The sequence below is a fragment of the Excalfactoria chinensis genome, chromosome Z, assembly GCF_039878825.1.
Source record: "Excalfactoria chinensis isolate bCotChi1 chromosome Z, bCotChi1.hap2, whole genome shotgun sequence".
Lineage (NCBI taxonomy): Eukaryota > Metazoa > Chordata > Aves > Galliformes > Phasianidae > Excalfactoria > Excalfactoria chinensis.
In genome coordinates this window covers 42,476,947-42,493,200 of record NC_092857.1, presented here as the reverse complement: position 1 = coordinate 42,493,200, position 16,254 = coordinate 42,476,947, and the positions used below count along the sequence as shown (strand labels likewise).

At 45.7% G+C, this 16,254-nt stretch overlaps 1 protein-coding gene across 6 annotated transcripts in view; it reads right to left on the bottom strand.

Annotated features, from left to right (window-relative positions):
- PSD3 (pleckstrin and Sec7 domain containing 3) overlaps positions 1-16,254 on the bottom strand; it is a 137,776-nt gene that overhangs the window by 106,283 nt on the left and 15,239 nt on the right. For 5 of the 6 annotated variants that reach the window (XM_072360364.1, XM_072360362.1, XM_072360365.1 and 2 more), the window contains exons 3-4: positions 4,849-5,914; positions 3,263-3,658 (exon numbers count right to left, since the gene is read on the bottom strand). In XM_072360364.1, coding sequence (XP_072216465.1) covers positions 3,263-3,658; positions 4,849-5,846 — 1,394 coding nt within the window. In that variant the 5' untranslated portion in view covers positions 5,847-5,914. Of the gene's footprint in view, positions 1-3,262; positions 3,659-4,848; positions 5,915-9,289; positions 9,388-16,254 lie in introns of those variants that run through there. The other variant, XM_072360363.1, reaches the window with a different exon arrangement.

The following is a 16,254-nucleotide window of genomic DNA, read 5'->3' as shown; positions in this document are numbered from 1 at the left end:
ATTACAGCCTCACGCCACCTAGGGTCCACGTGCCACTAGTGCCCGCGATCCTTCCCGATTCTCGGGCACGGCGGGCCGGCCCCGCTCCCAGGCCACCAGGAGTCCCCGACTCCCCTTTTGCAGCAGAGCTGTGTGCCATTTCCAGGTGTAAAGCTCTCTGCTTCCATATCCACTCTCTCCTCCCGTGCTGAACCGAGAACTGCCAGTGATTTACAACCTGTTCCTCCACCAACTAACGCAGGTACTGGGAAGCGTACTCCACCTAGGCGCTTTCCCACACGCTCTACATGTCACGGAAATAGCCGCGCATAGGGAGCTGCCGCATTTTCGCTTTCGGTTTTTGTCTCCCTCAGCTGGAAGCACGGCTTCAGCAGAAGAGGAGGGGCGGGCAAAGCAGCGCGGTGTCAGCCCGCCCCCCTCTCGCTCTCCCCGCTGCCGGGCGCAGGGCTCGAGGACCCCCGGCGGCTCCGCGCCGCACTGCAGGCGGGCATGGGCCGGAATGGGGCAGCCGCCTGCGCACCCGGTGCTCGAGCACAACCACGCTCTCTCAGCCTGTTCTCGTAGGAGGGGTGTTCCATCCCTTGGCTCGTTTTTGTGGCTCTCCTGTGTATATGTTAGAACAGGTCTATGTCTCTCCTGAGCACTGCACATCCGAATGCAGGTACTCCAGGTGAGGTCTCACCACACAAGATTACCTCCCTCACCCTGCTGGCCAAGCTTCTTTTGATGTAGCCCAGGATGTAGTTAGCTTTCTGGGCTGTGAAGGGACACTGCTAGCTCACATCCATCTGCCACCCATGAGTAGGCCCAAGCCCTTTCCAGCAGGGCTGTGATCTATCTTTACATCCCCCAGCTTGTACTCATAGCGGGTGCTATCACAACCCGGGTACAAGGCCTTGCACTTGGATTTGTTGAATGTTGCATGAGGTTGCTTCAGGTAATTCAATCACACATGCAGTCCCTTAGCAACAGTAACTGTTTGCTTGTCAGCTATGGTTCACCTGAGCATCGCAGTGATGGTCCATCTTCATCCTCACCTAAATAAATCCAGTGCAATCCTCAGCACTCAGACTCCACATCTCAACAGCATGCTGCAGCACCACAGTTCTTCCATGGCTTCAGTACTACAGAATACATGGTTTACCAGCCATCTGTGCCCTGGTATAATACAACACAATTTTAGACTGTCAGAGTGGGGGGCAGTTAATTAGGATATTGTTTGGAGGATTACCCCTTTGGGCACACCCGTGCCTGGCTGCTCTGCTGCAGCTACACTCTTTTATCCCTACCCACCATAAGACAGCAAGCTCTCAGGCTTTGTACCTAACAGAGTCGTGCAGATTGCAACAGCAGCTTGATTACAAACACACTTCTGTGAAAATTTTTGTTTTTTCAGTAGGAGAGAAGCTCTTTAACAAGCTTCTGTTAGCATTTCTCAATCACTGCAAGTTTAAGCTCGAATGAACTTAATTCCTAATGAAATCCACACTAGGTGGGCAATCAGCATGTTTCCAAGCTCTGCCTAAGCTCACCTCGTCCTCATGACAACTGCCATCTTGTGAACCTTGCCCAAGGATAATTTTCAGCAATGAGGGCCACCTAAGGCAACACCTAAGGGTAACATATCAGAGTATGCACACTGCTTGTCTTCTGCTACTTCACAGTCTTATGGCAGACACAAGTTTCAGTGGAAGAGGGAGCTGCAAGTGTCAGGACTGACTTCAGTTTTTGACTCTAAGCTCCTTAGGAAGCTGACAAAACCACTTCTGCTCAATGAATAATTTACGCTTGCATAAAAAAAGTCTAAACATATAAAAGAGGTTCTGCTACAAATGCCCAGAAAGCTCAGACTATACAGTCTCATCTAAGGGCTATTAAAATATACTGTCCTGTCTCTGGAAGAAAGAGACTCAAGGCACCTTTGTTGCTTGGAAGATCTCTCCCCCCTCCACTGCTTTTGGCTGTACACCTGTGCTGGTCCATCTCCCCATATCTCTTCGACAACACCTTATGAGAGTTTCTCATGGTGTGAGTTTCTAGAAATATACAGAATTTTCTGATTACTTAGCCCAGTGTTTGCTTCTCTCTTTTCTTACTTGTCTCTCCCTTTGCCTGAATCTTCAAAGTTTTTGCAACACTCCTTCCTCTCTCAGTCAGATCCTAGTGCACTAGTTAAGAAAATCAGCTAAGTAGTGCAGTTCCTAGGGCAAAGTGGGAGCAAAGCCTCATCTCAACAGATGAACAGTGAAGCAGGAAAACAGGTGCTCTGCTAGAATTCCGAATAAAAGGGGGCTAAAAGGGGGATAGTTAAAGGTAGTTTATAGAAATAAGTAAAGGAAACTTAAAAGTAACAAGTAAAAGAAACAAGGGGCCTAGGAGAGCAGGGAGGATGCAGATAAGGAGTGAGACCTCACAGACAACATCAGGCAAGGAGGAGTAAATACCAGAAGAGGAGTTGCATTCCCCCTGATAAGACAAGAGGGGGTCTGCATGCTAAAGACAAGAGGGGGTCTGTATGCTAAAGAGCTATTGAATAAGTATCAGTATTCTGAGAACTATTGACTATGTATTAGAAGTCCAAGAAATCATTGACTATGTATTAGAAGCCCAAGAAGTCATTGACTATGCATTAAATGTACCTATATCTGTGTCACGATTTTGCAAGTTGGTGTGCAAGTTTGGAGGAGCTATCCCCCTTGCACCCGGCACTGCGCAACGCTGGAATAAACATACCTGCTTTATAACCAAACTCTGGATTATAGAGTTTGATTCCGCAAGTCACAGAAGCAACTGGAAAAACTCTTGCTGATCTCAAGAGAGGTAAAGAGAGACAAACCTTTAATGTTCAGATCAGGAGTTTGTTTGGACAACTCATCAGAGCACACAGGATTTTACTTTTCCTAAAATTGCTGCTGGCAAATTCAGGTGCAAGTGAAAACAAGAATGCTCATCTGTATCGGGTCACTAACTCCTCTGTGACAGATCCCAGAGACGCTACAATACAACTCATCCTTTTTCTTGTTGTAGAATCAGAGTATCATGGAGAAGCCTACAAAAATTTGCACATCTGTACTTCCTAATAAACAGCAGGTTTGGATGGCTCTTTTGTCTTCTGCAGCTCACCCTGTTACACTGGAAATCATTTAGTGTACAAAGCATGCAGTGTGCAGAATCATAACAATGCTCTGAGACGGTCTGCATAAGTACACAAGGATTAAGAAAACTGAAGCACAAACATAGAAAGCTTATCCACTACTTTTACCTTCCCAAATGAGGAACTTCTGTGACATCTCCTCTGAAGAGTGTTTCGCTTACATTCCTTAAGCCATTGGTGATCCCTTCACAGCAGCTCTTCTCATCCCCATCAGGGGGAAGATCAAAGACATCCATCTGTCCTGAGGCTGAAGTCCGCTCCAAAAACTGACTGCCCTCCTTCATACGCTGTTGGATCATTGGAGTGAGTGGCATCTCAAAACTGAAGTAGCTATCAGGCTCTGAGTACAATGTCTCCAAAGACTCCACACTATAGTATAAGGAGGCATTGTCTAGGATGTTTTCAAACTGAGAGCTGTACAGATCAGTGGAGACATCAGACTGCTGCCTCTGCCCAAGGACATCTTCATATCCTCCCATGGTTGCTTCCCCCTCCTCCATCATCCTAGAAATTAATCACAAACAGCTTGTTTCAGTTTGGCAGCTAGGTTTTGACCACTGAGAAGACCTCCTCATTCCCCACCTTTGAGAAAATAAAGGTCTGTGCTTTGTACAGGAGGGCATTCAGTGGACAGCACACTAGCATCTCTCCTCATGCTGCCTCCACTTCTGGCAGCACTGTCTCCCTCTCTGCTTTTTACAGTCTGGGGGACGAGAAAGGATACAATCTGCTGGGCAAGAGGCACGAGGGAAAACACTACATACAGCCTAATGTAAGGGAATGTCAGTTTCTGCACTCGAATTCACAAGCTCTCCACTAGTACCATTCCAGCTTGCTATGATGGAGACTGCATAGGCCAGAGCCACATGCCCACGTGGGTAGTCTGTGGGGCTGGAGGAAGCCTCTCAAAACTGTGAAGAAAGCAAGATCCTAGACCACAGGTCACAGAGCATCAGGTAGGCAGAGTGCACTTTGGTTATTTTTTCAAACTTTCCCCCATTTGAGACAATCCAGCAGCTTTTTACATGTCTCATGATGAGATTTGTGTGCCCTCACGTGGCAGTAAGGGCCTGAGGTATGGGGGCAGATTTCAAGTGTTCGCAGTACTCATCTGCCATCAGGGCTGAAACCAGACTGACTCTAGCACTAACCAGAGCAAAGCACTCAGGGACCCAGCACACTTGCTGGCCCACAGCCACCAGGGGCACCCATCATTCCATCACAGACACGGTAAGGAAGAGCAAGCAAATCAGGACACCCTTACAAAGAATGGCCCACACCACTCTTCCATGTACTTGACTCAAAACCAGAACATCTAGCAGGGTGCATGTGGGCAGACCTTTGCAATGCCTAAATTTAGTTATATATCAAGCCTGGATGCTACTTATGCATGCCACAGTTTCTTTGTCACACAACCACTACCAGGCAGATCACAAGAGACAGTTCCACACTTCCAAATAAAGCTGAGCCTCATTTCCAGCTCCAGCAGTGTTGTGTGGACTGGGCTCAGCTCAACTTCTGGCACTGCCCATTACTGTACACTAAACATTACTGTTTCCACCTTGCTGCAGGCAGAAGACAAAAGTGCTGCTGATGGCAAACCAGAAGCTCCTAAATAGGCAGACACAAGTTCCATGCTTGCAAGGAGAGATGCTCATCCTTCCCCCCCATGCACCACTCAGGCACCATCTCACCTGCCATAGCCTCTTGCTAGCACAGTGGTCTCCTCCTTGCTGCGGTTCTTCTTGTCCTTCACAAAAACTTCATCCTCCCCACTTTCATCAAGCAGTGCCAGAGGAGCAGCTCCATGGGCAGCTCCCACACTGGACTCTTCCCAGACCTCAGTCTTAGCACTGTCTGGCAAGGTGACCAAGCTGGGGGCAACCATCAGTGGCACAGAATGGCTAGATGTTTTGGGGAATGCTTTCCTCTCCACAGATGTGGTCTCCAGCAGCGAATGTGTCTTTCTGTTCTGGTCCTCTGCTTTTTGCAGCCATAAAATTTCCACCCCTTGAAATTCTACATGTTTGCTCACAGCTGCCTCTTTAGAGAGCCTCCTCTCAGGACCTATTTGAATTTTGCCTTGACTATAAGCTGAATACTCCTCAGAGTGCGCCCACCCCTCCACTCTGCTGGCTGCTTCCAAGTTTGTCACAGATGGTCTATGACAGCTCATTTCCTCTGCTGTGAGGACCTCCTCAGATTTATTGCTGGTGGCTTGCAAGGACTCGGGCTGCTTTTCACCAGTCCATGTTGCAGCCAGATCTTTTTCTATGATCAAATGCATTTTTTCCTCAGCTGTTCGTTCAGATGGAAGAGACATGTCTGAGGGCTTTTCTTGGCCTGCTGCAACTGGTTCTCTGGCTGTCTGCACATTTTGGCAGCCAGGAACACTCTTTTTTTCCACGTGCATCTCCAAATCAAGAGAAGTATTTGCTCTCTCTTGTACCTTTGTTGCTTCTAGATGTCGAGAAATCTTCATTTTCTCTGGCAAGTTACCCACAGGTTGCAAGCCTTCTTCTGCAGTGTGCAGCTGCACTGCCTTAACCTGAGCTCTTGGCTCATCTGCAGAAGCCACAGACTGGGGAGGCCTGCCAGGTACGTGGTGATGGTCCCGTCCTTCTGGACTGCACGTCACAGGCTCTGCCTGGCTCTTTGATGGAGTCCTTAGTGCATCTCTACTTGCCTCCATAGTGCCGTACTCTGGAAATTCATTGATGATGGTGTGGGGCAGCAAAGTATTACTTCCATGGCCACTACCTGCAAAAAAAAGAAAACAGCACATGGATTTACCTACCATACGCATAAGTAAAAAGCCTAACCTTCCCTCCCAGCCTTTTCATAACAGAGCAACTGCATTCACTCCAGCAGGGAAAATACCATTCTGTTTAACTCACTTCTGTGTGCTCACACTGCTGTTATCCACAACTGGTCCCTCTTACATAGGAGCTTTTGGGCAGCCCTACTTTGGAAGTGTGTACTGCTGAGGAAGGAATGCCAAAAATGTCTGCTACACTTCGGAAAGGGTCCCAGTGGCCTATGAATATCTAAGGCCATGTGCCAAACGCAAAAGCTGAAGAAAGCAAATATTCAGAGGTTCAACATCATCACAGCATGTGTCATACACATCAGTTTTACTTAAAAAATGCTTCTAGGTAATTTTCACTTATTGTGGCGAAACACAAGGAAGGTAATCAGCCACACCCCGTAATAAATACTACAAAACCAATGATGTAAATTACATGGCAGTTCAACTTTTTGCCAGTACCAACCCCCTCCTTTAACAACTCAGGTTAACTGAATTTGGTGTTGCAGACAAGCATGCATACCAAGTAGCTCCCATTTTCTCTTTGCAAAAGTAAATTCACTGCTTCAGAAAAAGCCTGCTAGCACTCCCTCCTCATGCTGATTCTCAAACCAGTATAGTAAACAAAGAGGGAGAGAAAACTAATGGTGACATTTTCAAAGGAGCCGAGCACCCAGTGGCCCCTATTGTTCTCGGGTAACACAGAACCAGCTGTTCTCAGAGCATGGATGAATCAGCATGGATGGCACACTGACGCCTATTTGGCCACCTGATATCACTGTCCAAGGAGGACACGAGCTTTCAGAAAAAGCAGCTGCAGCTGTGTTCACTGTAAACCTACAGAAAGGCCTGTCCCGAAGTTGAAATTGGTTTAAAGCAAACAACAAGGAGGCTAGATCCAAACACTACTCTGAAATACGTTACGAGGGACAGATCTGAAACCAGATAGCAGTTTGCATTTGGATGTTTTGCTCTGCTTGAGGTGTATCTCTGGATGCTGTTCTACAAACACATGGCTGCTGCCACTCCAACCTGGCTCAACAAGCCACTGCTGAGTAGAAACTCATGTATCTGTTTAATGACAGGCTGAGTTCAAGATAAAAGGGAGAATGATTTAGTGCAAGTTCAGCATCACACAAGTATGGCTACATATCTGCCAGTGGTTTGTAAAGACAAGAAGCAGCAGCCCATACCTGTCAGCTAAGACAGTAGCTCTAACCACAGGATTACTACTGCACATGAAGTGAGTGTGCACTGGATCAAACTGACAGACTCAGACAGTGCCAAGACACAGTTTCTACCCCTGTAGGTTCTCTGGTATTTCTGCACCCTTGATTTATTCACTCCAGAATAAGCCTTCAGTGGGTCAGATTTCATCAAGATGACTCGGCTGCCACTGAGGACAGTGTCTGGGCCAAGTAAGGACCTCCTCTGCTGCAAGATTCATGCAGCCTCAGACTAAACAGTAAGATCTCACACAGCTGTGAAGTGCAGAGATGCTCTGTCTACACCAGACGGCTAGCCTGGCTCCATCACAGGGTTTCCAGCTCACTGGTGGGCATGCACTGGAGGAGCTGCAAGACAGTGAAGTCTCCTGCCCTAAGGTGAGCACTTCCAGGGGTAGTCCCTTTACTAAGTGCCTGGGAGATCCAGATAAACAGTACCCACTGCACACAGTTTCAGCTGCACAGCCACATAGGGGATGTTTTATATATGTTTTATGACACCAGCACCAGGACACCATTTCAACCAGGACACGTTTCTGCCAGGACAAGACTCATGAACAAGAACAATGCTGTGTCACTGTGGTGCTTCCATACTTGCACCAGCACTAGCTCAACCTCATGGCGGCAAAAGGCTCCCCACACTTGAAATGAGCCTGGAGTGTCATCCCCCCCAGGCCTCCATGGAGCTGAGATGCAGCCAATGCATGTTGAAGGCCAATCTCCAACAAGGCACAACATACAGCTCATGCCAAGCAGACTCATCTCTGCTAACTGTTATCTTAGCTTCTGAACTGAGATGAGGGAAACAGAAGTGGCCTTATTTCTAGCAGTGAATGCTGAACACATTGCTGAATGCCTCTTCTATTGCTGGTGGCCGCTGCACACAACAGTAAACAGTCCCAATAAAGTTTCTGATTTGCTTCTACTCGTAAGTGTTTTCCATAAACTACTCCCAAACAAATGTTACCCTCCAGCAAGCCCAGTACATTCAGGAAAAGCCAGGCATGTAGAACAGGCAGGTATGTATGCAGGAACACAGAGACACACAGGGAGAGAACACAGTACGCCTCTCTGATGAACACAGAAGCTACAAGTGTTTCACATGGGCAAGAGGGAAGCACTTCCTCAGTATAAAATTAAGGCATTTTCTACAATGATGTCTACAGCAGCAAAGCTCTGGCAGGACTTCTGCAGCTGCAGTGTGACTACAAGCAAACGAGATTCTTGCTTTCACAGCATCCTGGAGAAATATTTTCTCATTCAGGGATGAATGGAATAAATTCATATGTAGCACCAAAGCAACAGCCTGTTCCCCCTGCATCAGGAAGAGCCATACACAACATTGCTACAGACTCTGCTCCATGCAGACACCCACACCACCTGCTCCTGCAAGAGGCAATGCCTTTCCCACTGCTCAGCATGTTGCTTCAGGTGTCAGCATCTGCAGCAGCCTGAGCTCTTTAAGGGAAACTCCTCCCTTATTCCCATCCACCACTACAGCATCATGTCTTGCCGCAGCTACTGGCATATCCCGTCTAACCCCATCCCCCAATATGACTGCATTACAAACAAGGCTAGAAAAGCAACAACATAATTTAAGGACTGCACTGAAGATGAGCAGAGAAAAAAACCACCCACCACTAAACAAACAATGAAGGGACACATATTCTCAGGTAACACTGATTTCTACTTTGCATTGAAAGCAGCTTCTTTCAACAAAGCAAAATTACAAGGAGAAAGAAAAGGCTAAAATAGCACGGGGGTGAGTGGCTAGAAAACGGAGACCGGGCAAATATAATCTAACAGCAACTGGCAGCCTTTCTGGTGACTAGAGGCTGAAAGAACTCATGACTTAAATCAGGCATAGATATGATATTCCATAGATAAATAATCACTCCAATTCAATCAAGCTTGTCTACAGCATAATAAAAGGAAATTCTAGGAAGAAAAACACAAGTTACAAGCATAGACAGACATTCTGTTCACAGGTACATTTTACAAAGAATGGTGTGAGTGTCTCTCTCTAAACAGAATTTATATATATATATATATAAGCTAGGAAGAGAAATCAGATATATTTGCTTGAACAGTCTCCTTACTCACAGAGGTTACTGTAGCTCCAGCAGTTACCCATTGGTCAAAGAAATAAAATGCAAAGATCATCAGTTTATCTATAGCGATATCAGCTAATTCAATTGCTGCTGTTCTAGTCAACTGGAATCAAAATAGTTTCAAATTTCCTGGCAGCTGCTGCCCTGCACTGCACACAATGATGTAAATGGAAGCTTTCTGAGTATTATGAAACTGATGGGGGAACTGCAGTCTCATTCAGTCTATCGCCGGAGCTAAGGAGTCCACCTTGGCAGCATGCAGGGGGAAAAAAATCTCCTCCAGCAAAGGCTGCCTGACGATCTGCCAGGGAGATATTTGTGCTTAACTGCTGCTTGCTCTAGCTGTGTTCATGGAGGAACGGTGATCCTGACAATGCTGTGTTGGTTTTAGAGCAGAAGGTGCCCGACAGCATTTCAGCATTACTGAGCTGAAGATTTCACACAACAGCATGGTCATCTTGCATCCTATTTCTCTGAAGCCCTCTGCACCGACCACTAGCAATGTGTGGATGAAGCTGCATGCAGAATCGCAGCAGTGACCTCTTTCTGCTGCAGGCATTTATCACCTTTCTTTGTAAAAGCCAAATTAGGGCAGTATAAACAACGTGTATGTTACAAGGAAATGATCTCTGGGTAACAAAGTTTAACGAATAAATCACATCGGTTGGAGCACTATCATTATTTGCACCCATACAGAGCAGGCAGGGGGGGGTGAGGAGGGCACACAGATTGCACACTGCCTCCAGCACTTCATCAGTGCCTAGAACTATCCGGATCCACAAAGCAGCACCTGCACAGCCTGAGCTGGGGCGGCCCCTGCCTGTGGGAGAGCAGGGATGCTTCTCCATCACTGTCAGCAGCTCTTTTTCCAAATGATGTCACTCTCCATGCCCTGATAGTCCTCTTCTAGCCAAAGCCAAGGGATTTACATGTTGTGAGCACCGAGCTTTTCTAACCAGACTGCAGGCATCCACAAACCAGGCAGACTGCAGCCACTCTGGGCTTTTAGACATGATTCTCACCCAGGGAAGCTGAAGCCAGGCCTCTACCTACCCTGCAACACAGTGCAAAACACAGCATAGTGGAAATACGGGAGCTGATTTAAGCAGAGAGAGGAGTGGGGCCTATAAAATAGGTGCAGGTTAAATGCCATTGCTTTCTCCACACTCGCCTTGGCAAACACCCAGGAATGTGGAGGGAAACCAGAAGTGCCTAACTAAAAGAAGCAATCATGCTGCCTGGAATCCCTCACCCCAAATAAAAGAGGAGCCCCAGGAGCACAGACCCAGCGGTGGTCAACAGCCCAAACTGATCCAACAGATGAACTAACCAGCACAGGGCAGGACTCCATCCACTGCATTACTCCACACTGCTCAGGAAGCCCCTGGCCCACAGGACTTTAGAAGAATTTACCAGAGAGGTATTGCTCTATGTAGTTCTCTGTTCCCTAAATTCTAGTTTTGACCACAAGAGGCTGCAGGAGGTGAGCCTTCAGTCATGGGACAGCTGCTCTTACATCAGATTCATATACCAAGAACCTCTCTAGCTGCAAGCAGTGCCCCAGCTCTTGAAGCTTGTGCTGCGGCACAAGTCATCACCACTTGTGAAAAGGATCAAGAAGGGGCTCCCAGGCTGCATACTGAAATACTGTCCATTAAGAAAGCAACGACCAGAACAGCATGTTATTATTTTCTTTCACAGATTTTATTTTTTCCCAGTGGTAAATGAGGTTCGAAAGTTTCTGGTGTAACTCAAAATGCACTGAACTACAAGTTCTCCACTGGGCACCTCATTGTTCCCCAGGATGCAGGAAGGATGGCACCTTGCCACAGCAGATTGCAGGCCCACACTGAGCTCACAACAGAACCCAGTCCAAAACTAACACACAGCACGTGCTGGGAGAGTTAGTGGGAGGGATTACATGCTACAAATTGCTGCATGGGCCGCAGATGGTCAGTGAGATAGCTCAGTCCCCAGAGTCATTACCCTGGAAAGCAAAAGTGTAGAGTGAAACAGCTGCTAGCATGAGGGTGAATGGGAGGGAATGCAAAGGGAAAAACGGGGCTTCTATTGTGATGAAGGCAAATCTTGCTAAATGCTAAATGTCCCCACAGTGACTGTAAGAACATCCAGTTTGGAGTTTAAAAAAAAAACAAACAAACTGGAAAATATAAACATTAACCCCCAAATTCAAACAGCAAGTCCAGAAAGAATCCAAACTTTGCAATTTGTTCACTGCAGAAACGAAGCTCCTAAGAAGCGATTTTCTAAGTTCAGACAGATGTAGTGATATCAAGAATTATTTTAAAAACTCCCTAAGAACCTCCAGCTGACAGAGCAAACTTCTGGAGCAATGACAACCCACAGCTGCTTTGACACACAGAGAGAAACCAAATGAGGACTCCCTGTATGCACTTGTATTTAAGTATTTAAAATGCTGTGTTTTTAACAAAACTTTTTAAAAGCAGCAAATAATAATAATAATAATAATAATAATAATAATAATAATAAATCCTTTAAACAAAAATACAGAAAAGCCTCTCTAGATCCCAAGGTAGCAATGATGTCTTAAAGAAAAACAACAACTCATTAAGTTGTATACAAACTCTTGGTCCTCGCTTCACCCACTGAGGAAACCAGGCACACACACAGGAAAGGATGTCCTTTGTTGCATTTTGAGATTCAGGATCAATAAACCAGGATAAAAGAAGGCATCCTGCACAGTCATCGAGGGATCCCAGGAGCTGGATATCAAGTTACACAGTTAAAATAAAAATAGGGCATGGAGGGATGTGTGTGTATCCCAGCCTTTGCTGCTAAAGGTGTGGCTGCACACTGCATGGGAACTCTTCAGGAACTGACATGGTGAACAAGATTCCCTTCCTCAGGAAGCTGAGCAGTGTTAAATAAACAACACAGGGCTCCAGAGCAGAAGCTGCTCTGTGTCAGATGGTGAGTAGGAAAAATATTTGTTGTACCATGTTATGCTTTCTCAGTACAATACCACACCAGAACTCCACCTACCCATGTAATTATGATCTTCTACATGTTCATAATCAAGACTCCCTGAGGAGCAAGACAACACACTGCTATTTCTCCAGAAGCCTTTAGAGACGAACCAGGGCAACAACCTGTCAGAGGGATAGCATCTGTGTGCTAGCATCTCCCTCATCTGCCTCAAAAAGTGATGGGGCTAAGGCAAAGAAGCTGAGAAGTGCCCATGACAGCCGTGCCCCACTGTGCCCATGTCTAGCTGGCCTTATCAGCCCGTGGAGACCCTCCTTTTGTGCTTGTAAGCAGGGCTCCATCGTGCCAGGAAAACATTTCTATTCAGCTGCTGCTGTGCTCTGCCTGCACCATGTACAATCAGGGTGCCTGAAGGAGACCAGCCAGCACCAAGGGCTGCTGGCAACACTAGCCCCCAACCATCATGCGCACAGCCAGCAAAAGGAGAGGTCATTACTACCTCCATCTGGCATTTCCTAGCCACTGAGTGTTTAATTCTGTGATTTAAAATCAATAAACAAACAGCCCACGTTTTAACTATAACTCCTACTAAACTCCTGCCCTTCAAACACTTTGTTGTTTACTGAGTCAAGGATGTGGCAATCTCCTCCCTGCAGCTGTAGGTTATGATAACTTGAACTACCCAGCTTTAAAGTACAGGTCAAGAGACGTGCAATTTCCTCCTGCGGAGCAAGGAGCCTCACATAATGTCTAACTGCAACAGAGACAGCAGACACCAGGGGCAGCCACTAGAAAAAGTAGTCATGCACACTACTATATAAAAACTTTTGCCTGTCTTCAGCACATCACAAACAAGGGTAGGACCCTAGAAACTACAATAACTTAGCTTATAGATTCAACTGCATATAACAGAATGATGAAATTTCCACTCAGTGTGTGAGCACCATGTTTTAGCTTTCCAGATTCATTCTTAACATGCGTCCCTACTAAATGTTGAGGGATAGATCTCAAACGCACATTTGCCACATTTATCTTCAGGGGCTCTGTCACTGCAAAATGGACTTGGAAATCTGGTTACAGGTATAACTTTCTTAAGGCTGCTTAAATCAGCAATATAGGACCACAAAAAGGGTGTGCAAGGTGAAACAAGTCCAAGAAATCTACAGCAAATGCCCTCATCTCCATGATTCACATTCAAGAATAAATATTGTTGCACGGGTTAAGGTATGTATTTCATTCTTTTCTGCATGCCAGCTCTGGCACTGTTTGACCACTTGCAGAGGTGATTCAGCACACATTGTCAGGAGAAACTATGTCTTTTGTTAGATCTTTTCTTACTAAGTTTTTGCTGGATTAAGCTTGCTAAGAAATGAGAAGAACAGAACAGTTAGTATGAGGCAATGTGCAGCAGTGTGTGGCTGGAACCATCTCTTTTGGCAAAAGCAAGCTGTTACAGTGAGCTCAGTTGCCTCACAACACCTCACTGTACACAAATCAGTGAGTGACAGGCTTTCCAAAAAGCTATTTGTTTCACCAGGAATTCAAAAACAAGCTTTTCCCAGCAGCTGTTGGGAAAGACTAGATTTGTACAGCAACCCCAGGACTACTTGTACAGGGCGCTTTTTGTGGAAAAGGAGATTAAACTCTGTTACAGAGGAGGAGTGACAGATTCTCCTCCTAGAAGTATCAGAGAAAAGACTTCATGAATTTTAAGATGATATTTTCTTGGATTTCTCTCCTCATACGATAGGCATTAGGAACGTCTTGGATTATGTTTCTTTAAGCAGTCATTTTGTAGGGCTCCCTACATAACAAGGGACACGTTTTTTAGGACTGTCATTTTGTCAAGACTCTTTTTTTGGCATTTAGATGTATGAAGTGCTAAGTCAGTAAAATCAGTACCCTGCAGCCAACCAAGGCCTAATAGATAGGGCTGTTCAATAGAGACCTCTGTTTGCATGGCCACATCCAGAGGAGGATATGCTTCCAGACCTAAACAACAAGCAGCCTTTATGCTAGCAAAGCTGAGAGGATGTCTTGTGCACTCTTGCCAAGTTCAGATTTTAGAAAATATTTTCTTTTGCTGGAGGCAGAAGGCTGACGCTGCTGAGGAGTATGGTGAGGCAGTGCTGGGGCATGTGGCCACAGAGACCATGAGCAGGGAAAACACACATCTCCTCATCCTGACTGGATGAGAAAAGGATGCTGGGAGCCTCAACCTGCTTCTGTGTGGATACATCTACCCAGTTACTACAGAGAGGAGGACCAGCAACAGATGAGTAAGAGAAAAAGCCAGACAGAAGTCACGAACTGAAGACAGAGAGCGTGAGTACAGATCATCAGAGATTATAAAACTCCCAGATAAAAGCAGACTAAGGGTACCAAAGAGAGAAATGAGGAACTGTTTGTAATGTGGCAGCTTTATTAGCATGCACAATTGAATACAACAATTAAGCACCTCTTCTATATGCATCTAACTGGATTCTTTTCTCCTCTCCTCTGTGAAAATGACCACAAGCTTAGAGCTGGAATGTAAAAGTCAGCACAGCAGCTTGTTAACCATGTCTGCTGTCTCCAGAGTGAGACTTATGCAAACAGAAGCGTTCTATGCCTTCCCCCAGTCATTCTTCCCTCTTTGTTAAACGTCTTATTCAATACAAGTATTTCACTACCCAATTAAAAAAATTAGATTCTCAACAGCATCCAGCAGGGTCTCAGAAATAAGGCTGTTTTTGAGAGAAAGGATAAATTGGGAGGCATAACTAATTAAGCTGTTCAGCAGCTTATGTATTGTGTCCTCATTTTCTGAAGCCAGACAAGACATTGGTGAAACCTCTTTGGGTTAGATGAAAGAAAGTTCAGCTTTACTGCTCACAGTGACAAGCTGTTCTCCTGATTAAGTTTAAGCAGGCGTGCTGCTCCTGGACACTATGCCTATCACTTACTCACTTGAAATCTTACATACGCTGACACATGAAAAGCATGACGTTTTTCTCTTAAAAGCAACTACAGAAAGTAGCAAGTTGGTCTGGACATTCAGTGGTGTTTCTCCCACCCCACAAACAGAGAGACTTCCACACATAGCTGTTTCTACTGAAATAGTTTCCATCCCTTGCATTTCTATCATGACATATTTACTACATACTGAGTCAAGGGAAGATGGGCTTTGGTGCATAGGGCACTGAGTTTGTACTACTGCACTCAGTCAGACCTATAATGATTCATATGCAATGAAGAACAAACTAAAGTTCATTGTTCTAAAGAAAAACAGGAGAAGGGGTAGCACCACCCTTGTGTATCCGTTTTGGTCAAGCATCTTCCAGGAGGAAGAGGAGGCTGTGTTTGCCTGTGACAGCAAGAAACAGGTCTGGGTAGGCATAATGCCACACAGTAGGGAACCTGAGTTTTGGGCAGGAGCAATAGCAGCCTCAAGGAGTGCACATTCTCTCATCCCAGCTGGGGAAAACACACAACAGAAGCAGTATGTATTAGTAAACTTTTATCACTACCCAATGGACAAATAGAAGACCACAGATCCCTGCCTGGAGAATCACCAAGTCTAACTGGCTGGAACATGGGGCATGGAGACTCCTTGAAGTCCCATATAGAGTTCAATTTCTGCCTTTCTGGCAGAAGAAGCCACCCATTGCAAGGTAAGGAACCCCTTCTGGGACTCTACATGGTATTCATCATAGTCATTCACCTTTTAGGCATAATAGTATAGAAAATGCATTCATATAGCAGTTTTTCAGTATGATTCACAAATATTAGATGTTAACTACTGTTAAATTATTTGCAAATTCTCCATTGCAGCCATTCACTCTTCATTAATCATTAGTCCCTGATAACAGTTTCTAATTAATAAAAGTACAGAAGGAAGTTCAGGTACAAGGCAAGAAGCAACAGAGGAAAATTGTGGTACAGGTTCAAGCCCGTACTTATGGCTGATACCTTTGCCACCCTTTCTTTTATCGTTAAGTACTCAAATGA